The 15,374-nt window shown below is 43.8% G+C and overlaps 1 protein-coding gene across 11 annotated transcripts in view; it reads right to left on the bottom strand.

The window, feature by feature from the left end:
• Positions 1 to 15,374, bottom strand: part of PTPRT (protein tyrosine phosphatase receptor type T) — a 477,859-nt gene that overhangs the window by 12,579 nt on the left and 449,906 nt on the right. For all 11 annotated transcript variants that reach the window (XM_074553619.1, XM_074553620.1, XM_074553627.1 and 8 more), the window contains 6 exons: positions 15,003 to 15,119; positions 13,085 to 13,239; positions 10,429 to 10,564; positions 9,133 to 9,282; positions 4,739 to 4,912; positions 992 to 1,123 (listed from right to left, as the gene is read on the bottom strand). In XM_074553619.1, coding sequence (XP_074409720.1) covers positions 992 to 1,123; positions 4,739 to 4,912; positions 9,133 to 9,282; positions 10,429 to 10,564; positions 13,085 to 13,239; positions 15,003 to 15,119 — 864 coding nt within the window. The remainder of the gene's footprint in view (positions 1 to 991; positions 1,124 to 4,738; positions 4,913 to 9,132; positions 9,283 to 10,428; positions 10,565 to 13,084; positions 13,240 to 15,002; positions 15,120 to 15,374) is intronic.

Raw genomic sequence — 15,374 nt, 5'->3', positions numbered from 1 at the left:
CAGCTTAGACATTAAAAAGGAAAAGACATAAAAGGACTACATTATCCTCAAACTGTGCAAAGCACATTTCTCAGTATTACAGAATCATACTGGAAATCTCAGGGGAAAGATCCTTCAAATTATTTCAACTCTCTTGTTTTATTCTTCTGGAAATGCCATGTGAAAAAGGCAAACATGAAGCACCCTGGGGCTGTGGTAGGGAGAATTTTCCTGAACCAAACACAGACAAAACTATGAAAGGGGAAAAAGTGGGCTTGGGAGGGAAATGTTGGCTGCAGACACAAAGTAATTCTTTAATATATAAATAATAATAAATTATTAATAAATTATTAATAAATAAATAAAATATATAGTATGTACATAAAACTTTTTGATACTTTAAACTATATTTTAGATAATTTTATATCAAAGTATTTATATAATAAATAGGGAGACTTTATAGCAACTTTCCAGTACATAAAAGGGGCTTACAGGAAGGCTGGAGGGAGACTTTCCAGAAGGGTCTGGATTGATAGGAAAAAGGGGAACAGCATTAAGCTGAAGGAGGGCAGATTAGATGGGATATCAGGAGGAAATCCCTCCCTGTGAGGATGGTGAGGCCCTGGGACAGGTTCCTAGAGAAGCTGTGACTGTCCCTGGATCCCTGGAAGTGTCCAAGGCCAGGCTGGATGGGGTTTGGAGCAACCTGGGATAGTGGAAGGTGACCCTGCCATGACAGGGGGTTGAAGTGTCATGGTCTTTAAGGTCCCTTCCCATCCAAACCCTTCTATGATCCCTGTTAATTACAGTAAGAATTAGCTTACAAAGAGCCAGGCATATGGACTTATTCTCCATTAAAACCCCAAAACATCACCTATTACTTTCCAGCTCTCCCTCATTTATTTACTCAGGTGGGAAGGCATCCAACCCAATAAAATGGCAACAGAGACTCTCTGCAAACCTGGATTTGAGAAGGGTGTGAATGAAGAGCCAGGAATGAAGAGCCACTGACCTGTGCTGCATCCATCTCGTTGAGCATCACCACGGAGGAGCAGTTGTAATCAAACACCAGCCTCCAGAAGTCTGTGATGGTGTTGGGCAAAGGGTGCTGGGTGACAATGAAGGCAGCAGGCTGCTTGTGGCTCTAACAAAAGAGTAAGATTAGTTAAAAAAAAATAAAAAAAAAAATCAATCAACTTTTATTCAAAGGAATATTATACCCGGGAGGCTGTGGGGAGACAGTGTGAGCCATTTAACCAGATTATACAAATCACATCTCCTGCTCCTTGTTATCGGCCCGCGATGAATGAACGCCTCGTAATGGGATTCTTTTGCTCCCAATAAAGACATTTCATTAAAGAAGTGTCACAAGAGCAGAGATTACCCAAATCAATTATTTATATTTTGAGACTCAGCAAATAATGCTAATTCTACTATTACTACTACGACTACGACTATCAGGAATATTAATAATTGGAAGGAAAACAGCTGGAAGCAAATGTTCTCCTTTGTGCTGCAGTGGCCTCGAGGAGCTCCAGAAGGGATTAGCCTCGTCTGCTGGGGCTGCCTGGGGGTGCAGTGTGACAGAGGTGGCACGTTTGGATGCCAGCCATCCTTTATGGGCCATATTCAGAGCCTGTGACATTGGCATTTAATTTCTGCTGTTATTCTTTCACCTCAAAAAGGCCCCCTGACCTCAGCCTCCCTAAGCACGAGGGGGTGGAGCTGTGCTCCCAACCTCTGCAGGGCTGAGTTAATGAATGTTTGGGATGAAAGGCAACAAGCTGAAAACTTTATCACTTCCCAACCACGGCAGGCAGGGCTTAAATGAGCCTGGAAACTGCACAGTCCTTTGTGCTGTACATCTGTGAAGCAGACTTGAATCAAAAGGCATGCTAATTCTGGGGTAAAAAAAAACAAAAACAAAAAAGCACAAAAAAACCCTTCAGCAGAATAAAATTTTGGATTTAAAGTGAAGATAATAAATTCAATAACAAATAATAAAATTCTGAAGTGTTAAGCTGCTCTTTGTGGGGTTTGCCTTTTCTCCTCCATGTGAAGAAGATGTGGGTGGAAGTGCTGGGCCATGCTGGGGAAAAGGGGTTTCTGAGTGTGCACGTGTGAGGAGGGTGATGGGAAGTGATGTACAGAGAAGGAAAATGAAATTATTTCTTGGGAAATTTTCATCTGGAACAGACTTTTGTATTTTTTCCCACTCTGCATTCCACATCTAGAAACACCAGAATGGGTCAAAAGTTGTTAAACACCAGACCAGTGGTGGCAAGACAGTGGCAAATAAAATACTGAGGTTTATCTCTTAGGTAAACACCAGAATGTTCCTGCTGTGGTTTTTTCATGGTGTGTAAGTAGCAAATCTAGCTAAACTCTTGGATGAAGGTCCCCTGTGCTTGTGGGGTTTGCCTTTAGGAGAAAAAGAAACCCTGCCCAGGTTTCTACAGGTGAGGAACAAGGTTCACTGTCCTGTTTCAAGGGGAAGGTGACACAGAGGTGTGAATTACTCATGCAAGAGAACATGTGTGGGATTACGGGGCAATGATGATGTTAGGGACACATAAATTCATGTTTTTCTCCAAAGCCCATGGATTAAACACAAATCTATCATCCCTTCTTCATGACTTGACTCATGATGTGACTTAAGTCTCATTTTTTAAGGATTATGTTCCATTGTTTTAGGGGAGGGTGAGGGACAGTTTTGCTCCTTTCAGGGCAATATGGGATGGATGGAGGTTGTCCTCTAAAAGTCCCTGCTCAGTACAAGACTTCACATCTCAGCAAGAACAGCCATGAAAATGTAGGATTCTGGCTGTTTCCCTGTGATTATTTTTGTCCCCAAAAGTTCCTGAATCCTTTATGGAAAGATAAAGGAGAGCCGGAGAACATCACAGTGGCTGAATTTCAACGACAGGTGAAAAACTGCTTTGTACTAAAAAAAATTAATCCACTGGAATTTTGTGGGGAAAGATCCAAATATTTGCAAAGTGATTTGAGGTAATGAGGGCTGAAATGTACAAACATTTCCAATCCCTAAGAAACCAAAGACTGGATTGTGCTTCTGCAAATGTGCAAAACCACTAAACACACTTTAAAATAACAAGTTTCCTTAGGCATGTTTGCAATGAAAACATCACAATCTTGCTGAAAAAATGTAAAATAAATTCTGTGACCGTTTGACTGAATATCTTAAATGCAACAGTATTGCTGTTTCCCAAAGATTGAAGAATAGACAAAATTAAAACACAGAGACCCTGCTGCTGCCAGGAAAAAAAATGATGGCATTTCACCCTGGATCATATTTACACATACTCCAACTGCAATAATTAGTGGCTTTAAAGACATCTGTGTCCAAAGGCAGCACAGCAAAAAGAAGCCATCAACATAATTCATCCTCCACAAATGACCCGTGCTGTGAGATTCCAGGCTATAAACAAAGCGAGGGAAAACGCCTTCGGACAGAGTCACATCAGCTCAACTCACATCCTTTAGCCTGAAAATATTTTGCACATTTGATCCCTGCACTCCCACATTCTTAACTGCATAAGATCATATCAATCACTCGCTCCACACTGCAAATTATCCTTGTCAAACAGCTGACCTGGCAAACATTTCTCTTCCCAATGGATACAAAACCAATGTATGTGAAGAGCTGTCCCCTCACTTTTTGTGCATTCTGCCTTTCTGTGATTCAACCTCAGGCTGCACACTGAGGGATGCCTTTGCCAAAAATTTTCTACCAGTGTGGTGCAGCACTAGGGTGTGTGATCACAGAATAACAGCATGTAACAGAAAATGCTGGGTTGGAATGGACCCTCAAGGACCATGGAGCCCAACTCCAGGCCCTGCACAGCACCATCCCCAAGGGTGCCCAAAAGTGTTGTCTGAAAGCCTCTTGAACTCTGTCAGGCTGGTGCTGTGACCACTTCCTTGGGATAACCATACTCTGGAGGCCATATCTTGGTGACAAAGAGAAAATTTATGGGCTTTGCCCAATTTGGAGATACCAGACTCAGAAATTACAGCTAAGTAAGTTTTTTTTTTCTTTAGATCCATTCTCCCAGAATGTTGGAATTCAGGACATCCCTCTGGCTGTCCTGGATTGCCCAGGAGGCTCAGAGACCTTGACACAGAGCCCAAGACATCTGTGACTTTGATTTTGACCCATGGAAAAAATTACCAACCTTATGTGAGGATCTGCAAGCCACTAAATTCTAAGTAGAATCATAATTAGTCTGTCACAGGGCGAAAAATAGATTTTTTGGGGTTTTTAGCATGAAGGTTCAAGAGGCAAGATAGAGGAATTGGGGCATGTCCAGCCTTTCTCCTTCTTCTTCTTGGCCTCCATCTTCTGCTGTGATGGAGGCACTTTTGGATTGGTTTAGAGTAGAAGCTCACTGTCTAACATAGGTGATAGGCATTAGGAAGTTATGGTAAATATTGTACACATAGTTTTTAGTATAAAAAGATAACACTACCCTGAGGGTGGTCAATGTGCCTCTGTCTGGCTTGCTGAGCGGACCTTGGCTGGACAGGAGAAAGAATTTTATAGATAAGAAATAATAAACAACCTTGAGAATGAGAACTGAAGGGTTTTAACTCCTTCTTTGAGTGCTAGGCTGGGTAAAGAGACTTTCTAACGCATCTCAGCATCACTCTGACCAGTAGAAACCCCGAGACCAGAAAAGCATCATGAGAGGGAATAACCCCGTGTCAGGCCGTGCTGGGCGTGTAGAGCAGTGCTTACATCCATGAGCGCAGCATTGATGTAGTTGCTGGACTCGCCATCCACGGAGATGAGGAAGGGCAGGCAGCGGTCCAGCGGCAGCACGTCCATGCAGCGGTTCTTGTCGTGGTTGCGCGGCAGCAGCCCGATGCTGCAGTCCTCCGGCCGCACCCGCGGCGTCACGATGTTCAGCGTCTGGGAAACAAGGACACAAACAGCCTGAGCACCTTGCAGGTCACCTCCAAGGGTCACAGAATGACCAGGGTGGAAGAGAGCTCCAAGATCATCGAGTCCAACCCAGCCCCAACCCCACAATAATACCCTGGTACCCAGTGCCATATCATGTTGAAACCCAGGAAATTCCTCTGGCTGCCCTGGAACCCCTGCCCAGGGGGCTCAGAGACCTAAGCACAGAGCCCAAGACCCCTGTGCCTTTGATTTAGCCCTTGGAAAAAACAATTACCAACCTTATGAAGAATTACAAGTCAAAAGAGTTTAAGTAGAATGATAGTGAATTTATCACAGGGTGAAAAATTGGTTTTTTTGGTTTTTTAGAATGGGGGCTCGGGGCAAGATGGAGGAATCTGGGTGTGTCCAGCCTTTCTCCTTCTTCTTCTTGGCCTCCATCTTCTGCTGTGATGTTGGCACTTTCAGATTGGTTTAGAGGAGAAGCTCATTGTCTAACATAGGTGATAGGTATTGGGAAGTTATGGTAAATAATGTACATGTAGTTTTTAGTATAAAAAGATAACACCACCCCAGGAGTGGGCTAAGTGCCTCTGTCTGACCTGCTGAACGGACCTTGGCAGGCCAGAGAAAGAATTGAGAACAAAAACTGAGGAGTTCTGACTCCTTTGGCCACCAGGCTGGGAAAAGAGACTTTCTAACACATCTCGGGGTCAGTGTGACCAGCTAAAGCCCTGAGAACATCCAGGCTTTGTTAAACACAGCCAGGGCACCACCTCTCTGGGCAGCCATTCCAGAACTTTATCACCCTTTCTGTAAAAAACTTTTTCCCAATCTCCAACCTGTATTTCCCTTGGTGTAGCTTGAGACTGTGTCCTCTGCTTCTATCAGAGCTGCCATATGCACAATAGGTTTGTTTTAAAGGGACTCAGAGTAGCAGACCTTTGGCTGTTGCATATAGGTAAAAACTTATAAAATAAAGGCCTTGTTGGCCTTATAAATTCATAGCTCAGGCCTTCAGCTAAGCAGAAAAGGGCTATGGGAAAGTGACTCAGCTGAATTAGAGGTAGAAAAACAAGTTAAAGAACCATCACGTGCTCACATGGTGGTTTATGAGGGCTGGTTGAATTACATTTGCTGTGCTTAAATAGGATGTAACTGATTATGGGGTAACTGCTTAGGAAGGCCAGGTTTTTGCAATAAGGCCTGGTTTTTGCTCTCCTTTGCACCTGCCTGGGGACTCTGTGTTACTCAGCTTCAGAACATTTGGCATCCCAGAGATAAAAAGGAAGAAGCACTAAGGAGCTTGTTGCTGTTGTAACACGCTGTGTTTTGCAGATTGTCCTGAGGAACTCTCCCAAACATTTGATAGCTCTAGCAAAAATTGAAAGCACTCTACAACTTCCAAACATTTCCAGCTCTAAACCCACAGAGAAGCTAGATAACATTCCTGCTCTTTCCTAAAGGTTGGAAATAGGTGTCACAGGCATAAGATGCAACTCTGAGCTGGTGATAGAGTGAAACCTCCTCCTGTTTCTGCCATCCTTAGGGTGGAAGCACAAATCCTTCCCCTCTCCAGGTGGGTCCTGTGCAGGTGTACCCTGTACACCCAGCGGAGTGTTCAGAGCCTCTGGTGATTCCTCAAACTACTGACTTATCTTATAAAAACCTCAGATAAAGTGTCATTTTGAGGTTTTTTTTAACAGAAAAGTCTATTTGTTTTATATATTACTTAGATTGCTACTTTCCTTTTGAAGTGACACATAGGATGCTTCACTTCCATAGTCATCCCTAATCTCTGGGGCCTTGCTGTCATCTTTGACTGTTATCTGCCTCTTCCACAGCTTGACAAACTGCGTTTCTTTAAATCTATTTTACTTTTGTGTTCCACATTGTGGAGGCCTCCTGACAAACCAGTCCAGGTTGGTCAGCAAGGATCAAAACTCAGAAATCAAAGTGAATGCATCTTAGCACCAGTGCTTAAGTGGTGGTAGATCAATGGCTGTCTGATGTCATTGTATTTCCACTTTTGCATCTCCCCTTCCTGAGCAAAGCCCATGGAGTCCTACAGTGAACTCTCTGCAGCCAGAAGAATACAAAATATTTAGGGGCCAATACAACAAATCAAAAAAAAAAAAAACTTATGGAGAGCTGGACTTCTGCCACAGAGAGGTTATGAATGAAGAAAAGAGGAAGGTCAAACAATCCAAGATAAAAGAATGTGTCAAAGTTAAAAACTTGAAATAATATAGTTGCTTTAAATTATTCAGGTTCTGCATTGCCTGGAGATGGAAAGCAGGGAGTCTGGCTGGGGAAACAACATGAAATCTCAGATCTCTGACAGTGCAGATAATCAGGCAGGTGACTTGTTAGTGATTTACTCCTGCCTGTTTTATGCTGCTCCTCTCTCTCCCTTGTTCCTGTACTGATTCAAATTATAAAAACTCTCCAGAGTGAGCTTTGTGTGTCCAGACAACATGTAGAGCATGAGAAATACATCCAGCTTTTCCTCAGGGCCAGTGGGACCTAAATACCACAAACTGCAAGCACAGATCTATAGTTATATCAACTGGTTGCTAAAGATTGCAGCAGAGATAGCAGCTTTTGCATTAAACCCAGACAATCAGGGCTGAGGAACGCTCTGAGCCAAAATCCTGTAAAAATAGATTCTACAACAAGACAGACACTGAACCTCTTATGCAAAGCACAGTGGAGCAGTTCCTTCCCACAGGAGCTGCCAGCCCCTGGCAGCTCAAAAGAACAAGCACAGAGGTGACAAATCCTGTCTCATATCATGACAAAATACACCCAGCAAGCGGTGGCTGAGTTTTTAATAGTGTTTTTTTTAAACAGCATTTGATGAAGTTCGGCTCTGACTCCATGTCAAACCAGAAACACTTTTACAGACCTGCTATCACTTGATAGAACCAGATCTTTTTTTAATTGAGCTGCCATCAGTTGGGATCCACATTCTTTATCTCACTGTACCAACCCTGATGATTCCCTGTAAGGCTTCGGATAAAAGACACACATTCTCCCTGTACATAGAGAGGGAGGAAAAGAGGCCTCTGACTCAGGCTGGGGATCCCAAAAGACATTCTCTTGCTGCAAAAGACACTTTCCTGAGAGAGGAAAAGCAATTAAAGCAATCTCCACCTTTTTACTCTGACTGTGAGTCGCCTCAACAAATAGTAGATGTCTCTTTCTTTCCTATCAAACTCACCTTGCTGCAATTCCCCACAAGTTTGAGCCAATTGATGTTGGCTCAAAATCACAGATCCACAGAATGTTTTTGTTTGGGAGAGATTTTAAAGCCCATCTATTCTATCCCTGCCATGGGCAGGGACACCTTCCACTGTCCCAGGTGCTCCAAGCCCTGCCCAGCCTGGCCTTGGGCACTGCCAGGGATCCAGGGGCAGCCACAGCTGCTCTGGGCACCCTGTGCCAGGGCCTCAGCACCCTCACAGTAAAGAATTATAGATTCATAGGGAATAAGACTGGAAAACTCAGTTCAGTGTTCAGAATTCTGGGCAAATTCTCCACTTTGTGAGAGGAACAACTGCACAGGGCCCATGGCTGGAGTGTCCCAAGCCCATTCACTAGGGTGGGATAAGAACAGGGACAGGAAACAAAGGAGGGGCCCCTATTTTGTTGCTTGTCCTGGGCAAAGACCACTAATGGAGCACTTGTGAGTTTTGCTGTCCATTATTTTGGGTCTCATCACCAGGTACCTGGCAAAACATCTGCAGTGAACTGATTCCTTTACATTTAATTGAAAATTAGCAATAGCCAAAATACTGCTCACTGAGCTCCCTCTCTCTCCTGCATGGAAGGTTGTCAACAAGTTGATTGTCAAAGCTTGGAAGCACCATATGAGCCACAAGAATGGATAATAAGGCACCTTGAGGCATAAATGTTTCTGTATAAATTATGGAAGGAAACGAACAACACAATACTCATTAAAATAAGTACAACATTATGTGTGAAAATTAGTACCCTTGCTCTACTGGAGTGATGGGGACAATTTTTTCCTTGCTGAAGGCTGAATAGTCCATGCTCAAAAACAAATTTCTGCCTGACCCAGTAGTATAACAACAAAAATCAACTGAAATCAGACCTTGGCTCAGTGTCCCCCTTGTTTGCTCTGCTGGAAATCACAAAGAAACACACAGAAATTGATTAAACACCTTCAATACACCAACTGCAGTGACTGAGACATATGAAATTACCTGAAACTCATCTTTTATCTGGCTGGAATTGGTCTGTGGATCCAGTCTGCTGATGTTGTAATATATGGATCTGAACTCACAGACTGGAATGGCTGTGTTGCCACAGAGACATGCCTCCAAAATGGCATCATGGACAAACACATACTGCTCCTGCACAGGGGAGGAAATATTGAAAGCACATTTTTAATACAGATCATGAAATATCACTCTTCATTTTTTCTTAAGTCATGCCCAATATGCATATTTGGCTCTGTTTCACGTGGAGACAAATTACACAGTGTGCCGTGTGACAGCTTTGTGAGCATATTTCATCCGTCATTGAGTGAGAGGTCTCACGTGTTCATTTCGGATTTACAAGGAAAATGGGGAATTGGCACTCTCAGGAACGTTGGGACAAAATGGGGGTGGGCTGAGGAGGAGATCAGATCCTCTCTGTCTACAAGGCAATGGTCACCTCCAATAACACCAGAGAATCACAGAATTGTGTAGGCTGGAAAAGATCTCTAAAATCACTGAATCCAGCCCAGAACTGCCAAATTCATCACTGAACATATCCCCAAGTGCCACATCTGCATGTCTGTCAGATCCTTGCAGGGATGGTGACTCCACCACTGCTCTGGGCAGTTGTGCCAGGGCTGGACAACCCTTTAAATGAAGAAACTTTTCATAATATACAATTTAACCTTCCATGGCACAACTGTACAGAACAGGTTTCTTCTGGGTTCTGGGTATTTTGGGTAAAACTCTTTCCCTAAAGTAAATATGGGAAGTCCAACAAAGTTAACAGCCCCTCTCTGTTCCAGGCTGCTGTCCTGTCCCTCAGGAAGGGAAGGGGGTAAGGGACACACATAAAACCTGTGCAACAGGATACAGTTCCACAGGAGTCTGTGCAGCTGCCAGACACTGTGTGATGGAGCACCTTGCTTAATCAGCACCCAAAGCTTGAACCAAAGACGTTTTGTTTGCTTAGCTTGTAATTGATACCCACTAGGTACTACTGGGGCCTGCAGTGCTCCTATGAATGAGTCATGAGAGGCTTCAGGAGCTCTTTTTTTCCTACTATGAGAATAAAATTAATCAGCAATGCACAGACCTCAACTCCAAGGTTTGCCCTCCTGTCTTGGAGGCCCCGAGTAGCTGCCAGTGAATTGATTCAGTGCAAATCTGGGCATGTTTGGCCACCAAAAGCTCTGCATAATCAAGGCACAGAGCGAGCCAGTGCTGGCTTCATGAATTGCTGGGCAGAGAAGCTGACAGGAAAGCATCACTGGAGCAGGGAGAGCTGCTGGCACCCACCTCTGTCTGCACCAAATTGACCCTCTGGGAGCGCAGCTCTCGCACGCAGTTGAATATATCCACCACACCCTCGTTCTCTGCCATGTCCAGCATGATGTCAATGGCAATAAAGCACCCTGTCCTCCCGGCCCCAGCACTGCAAAAGATAAAAAAAAGGAGGATTTGTGTGACCAAGGGGCTGTGGAGAGGCAGGGCTCTGTGGAGGAGAGAATAACAGCAGCACACACACTGCTGTCTTCTCCTGGGAGCTGCTCCTGATCCCTGCAGGATTCATTTTTCTGCTGTAGGATTGAAGAGAATGAGGGGAAATAGTACTTCTTGAAAGGGAAGCAGAAAGAAAAAGATTTGTGTTATTGAACATCAACAAAATATTGCAAAAGTAATCATTATAGTTTTACAGGTCAGGTCACCTGCACACCTCTCATCACACAGGGGAGAGCAGCCACTGGGTTGCAAACAGACACAATTCCAGAAATTTCCTTCCCTGGGACTCTCTAGAAGGCATGCATACATTTACCCCAGTGGGCATGATGAAAGGAGCCCAGTCCTCTACCTCAAACACTTCTTTTCCCTTTGGAATCCTGAGGAGGGTGATTTGAGGTTATGGATTGTAAATCTCAGAGAAAATAGCTCAGTCCTTCACCTCAAATATTTCTTTTTCCTTTAAAATCAGGAGGAGTTTGGATCCTGAGGAAGGTGATTGGAAGTTATGGATTGTAAATCCCAGAGAAAGGAGCTCAGTCCTCCACCTCAAACACTTTTTCTCCCTTTGGAATCCTGAGGAGTTTGGATCCTGAGGAGGGTGATTTGAAGTTATGAAGTTATGGATTGTAAATCTCAGAGCAAGGAGCTCGAGGCTGCTGCAACCCTTCAGTTCAGAGCTCCCCACTGCTTGTGAGAACGGGGCCATCTCCTGCAAAACTGTGTTGTCATCATGTCCTCCTTCCCCTCTGGGAAATCATCCAAGCTGCTTAGGTGTGAAGGATGGAGAGAGCAGAAGTCTCTTCACATTACTCTGAAGGAAGCAGAACTCTGCTCAAACCAGGGAAACTTCAGCTGCACTGAAAACTCCACCAGAGCCGAAAGCAAGGAGATATGAATGACCATAAATTAATGGACCAGATTAATCAACTGCTGAATAGTGAGAAGATATTTTTCATTTGCAGAATTTTAATGAATAAGTGGCATTTCCTCTCCCTTTATCTCTCAGCTTTTCAGAATTTTAACAAATAGTTTTAGCAGTTCTATATTTAGAGGATCCTGGCACTTCATAAATATCGAACAGTGATATTATCCAGCCAGGCATCAGTGGGGAGAATTTGGTAATTACCACTTAAAGCAAGTCATTAAAATTCAAAAGCAGATAAATAACATAGAGGAAATGGCATTTATTCATTAAAATGGGAAGGATGAAAAATCTCTCCTTGCTTTCTTGGTGACAATGAGTCAGGTTCAGACACCTTCCAGGGCCAGCCCCGTACCATGGCACCAAAGCAGCAAACTCAGGCCCTCAGCTGTAAATGAAATCTCTTCTGCCAGCTCCTCAGGCTTAGCTTTACTTGATTATAAAACTGACTCACTGCTTGCTAAAAAAAAAAAAATTAAAAAAAAATCCAACAAAACAAAACACCCACCCAATCCAAAACTGCTTAGAAAAGATAAGATTTAATTGATTTTTCTTTTTGCAGTAGTTGTGGGATGTATTTTCTCTCTCTTTCTCAAGACACAGAGTGGGAACTAGAGGCAATTCCCTGTGGATAGAATGGATTAGGGGTGAGGTTTTGGGACAGCCAGCTCTGCTCTCTAGCCTTGTGTTCAAACCACATCTTCTTTAGCTCTCACATACCCAGAGCCCTGCAGACACAGCTGCTAGTACAAACCCAAACTCTGGTTTTGTATAATTTGAAGTCATTTAACTCCTTTTATTTGCCAGCTGGAAGCCACTGGAATTTTGCTAGCTGGAAGTTTTTAATCTGAGATTCTCACCCAACTCCTGGGCTTTCAGGAAGCCAAGGTGCCCAAGGGCTGTCAGCCAGGCTCAGCCAGACAAATATTTCTGACCATAAAATCACTGAATGGTCTGTGTTGGATGGACCTTAAAAGATGGTGTAGTTCCAACTCCCCTGCTGTGGGCAGGGACACCTTCCACCAGACCAGGTGAGGCCTTCAATGCTGGCACACTACATGGGGGTACAGAGAAGCAAAATTCCCTTTGTGTTGGCCTTGTCCATTCTGCCACATGAGGTTTGAGGGCTGGAATGGCTGTCCCAGATATTCACCACTTCCCCAGCTCTGCTATGAGCATCCAACAGAGCACAGACCACTGTGGGGGCTTCTACATTTGAAAGGCCCTCTCTGACCTACTCCCATCATCTCCAACTCATGCCAGCTTGGCTCCAGATCTGCCACTTTAAGGAAGAAAAATGTTTGTTTCCTGGTGATGAGTCAAGGGGCTGAGCTAGGAATGCAAGTAAAATAGCGAAAACGATATATTTTAATTAAGAGCTTAAACAAATCAAGGGGTTAAGTTAGAAATGTAGTTAGCAAAGATCATACATTGCGATTAGAGCTTAACAAGGAAATTAATCGATACCGGGTGGGGATCACTGAAACAAAGTTAGGAAGGACAGGTGATACATGTTTATTGCAGGCCTACCTGCAGTGCACCACGATGGGTCCTGCCTCGGGGGGGTTGAGGAACTTCACCTGGCGCACGAAGCCCAGCAGCCCCGTGGCGTAGCAGGGCACGCCGTGGTCCGGCCAGCTGGTGAAGTGGAACTGCCGAATCTCCCGGATCTCATGGTAGCCTTTCTGAGGAGACAACACAGCCTCTATTTCTCTCCCATTGTTGGAAAAAGAAATGAAATTTAGCGAAATGTTTAATTACAGTTTAGCTATGAGTTGTGTGTGAATTGGTTTGTTAAAAACAGTTTTGTAGCCGTTGATAGTATGTGTTGAGTTCTGTGTGTAACTTAGCAGGTAGTCTTAGGAACTTAGTAAACATTTAAACCAGGGTAGGAAAGTAAGAATGCTAACCTGTTTGGAGGCAGCATACAATAAGACAAGCAGAAGATTTATGATTTTGTTTGTGAACTAAGGAGTGTATTACAAGGGTCTGTCGCTTGGCAAGGGGACTGTTTCTTGGAGACTTTGTTGTGAATTGCATGTATATAAAAGGGAAGCGCCTGTAAGTGAAACTGGGGCTCTGATTTGGGACGTTAGTCCACAGGCTCCCGGGCCCTTTAATAAAGCACCGCACAAAACTTATCCAAGTTTTGTGTCCTTTATCTATCGGGCAACACCATCAGACTCCAGTCATCATATCCTGCTCCCTGCTGCCTTCCCTCGTGCAGAGGGATAACGAGCACTGAGCTCTCACTATGCATGGAAACGTGTCCCAAGCTGCTTTTCACTCTAAAGAACATTTTCAGCCAAATTCCAGCTCCCAGTGGGTAACACTCACCTGAAGGCTGGGAAGGTGGGTGCAGGTTTTCAGTTCCAACCTGTGCTCTCAGAGCTCACACCCACCTCATCAGGGTGACCTCAGCTCTAGCACTCCATGGCTGTGTTTACCCACAGCCATAAACCACCGAAAATTCACTCTTAAAACCTCTTTGAGGCATTGAAGCAAGAGCCTGGAGAATGAACATGCCAAGAGTGGGCATGCCCCAGGTAACAGCAGATTTTTTGCCATCTGCTGCCAAAAATTCTCAGTTTGAGATACTTCTGGCAGTGAAAAGGGCAGGAGTTGGTACCCAGAACCATCTTTTCTAGAGAGAGCAAGCTGTTGGTATCAACACATCTTTGAAATCACGTTGTGGGAAAATAACACCTTCATCTGCCCTGCAAAAGGTAACCCACAACCCTGAGTCACCTGTGTTTCATTGTACAGGAATTGTGGGTGGAATCCAGCAGCAGCTCCTCTAACCTGTCAGATTTTGGCATTAGCATTTCTCACCAAGTTTTTCAATGATTTAATGGAATATGGAGTTGATGTATCAGAAAACTGAAACAATATTCCCAGTGTGGCTGAAGTTCATTGAGCAGAAATTTTGGAAAGGCTTTAAAACCACTTACTGAGTGTTTGGAAAGTAATTCGGACAGACCTGGAATATTCTGACACTTAGACTTCCAATTTCTAATTACAAGTAACAAAATCTTCCAAATCCTGCTGGTTTGGGGATAGTTTTTTATACTCTTGCTCTTATTATATTCTCATTTCTGATGAAAGGGGACCCTATCTGGCATCAGTTTAAGTGGTACCTTTTTTCCTCAGCCATTTGCCACTATAAAACAAGGCAGTTATTATTCCTGGCATACCATCAGCTATCTGCTGCCTTTTGGATGCAGTTAAACTTTATGCACTGTGGATTCTACTTTCGTGGCTGCATCAAGATGTTCCTGTAAAATCATTTGTCCAAAAATGGAATCCCTGTCAAAAATTGAGTTTGCTGAAGTGAAGCCTGTCCAAATAGCACAGCTCCCACCTCCAAGAGCGTTCTGGATGTGCTTCCCAGAGTTTCTGAACACAAATGAAGTGTGTCACAAGCTCAGCTGCCTGAAGACCTCCTTACCTTTTGGACAGTGAAGGTACGTATGACATACTCTGCCAGTGGCTCTGTCTCAATTAATGTGACTTTAATATCTCCATAGACCTCTGTGTCATCTGGCCAGTATCGAACACACTTCACCTGGGGGCAGAAGGAAAATATTGAGAGGAACTAGTTCAACTTGAGTCACAGCTGACCTACATTTTCCTCCTCTTTCAAGCCGGAGCCAATGAAAATTGGGGTTTTTTTTCTGATGTGCAGAGTTGCCAAAATTAACTGTATAAATTAGATCAGAATTCCTTTGCCATACATAGAAACCACAGGCACGACTTTTTTAAAGTTCCCTTTGTTGTCCATACAAATGCAAAGGATGTATTTAGATTTAAAAATATTTGA

This window comes from Zonotrichia albicollis, chromosome 17, assembly GCF_047830755.1.
Source record: "Zonotrichia albicollis isolate bZonAlb1 chromosome 17, bZonAlb1.hap1, whole genome shotgun sequence".
In the NCBI taxonomy this organism is placed as follows: Eukaryota; Metazoa; Chordata; class Aves; order Passeriformes; family Passerellidae; genus Zonotrichia; species Zonotrichia albicollis.
The sequence above is the reverse complement of the archived record's forward strand: the minus strand, read 5'-3'. Positions and strand labels throughout refer to the sequence as shown.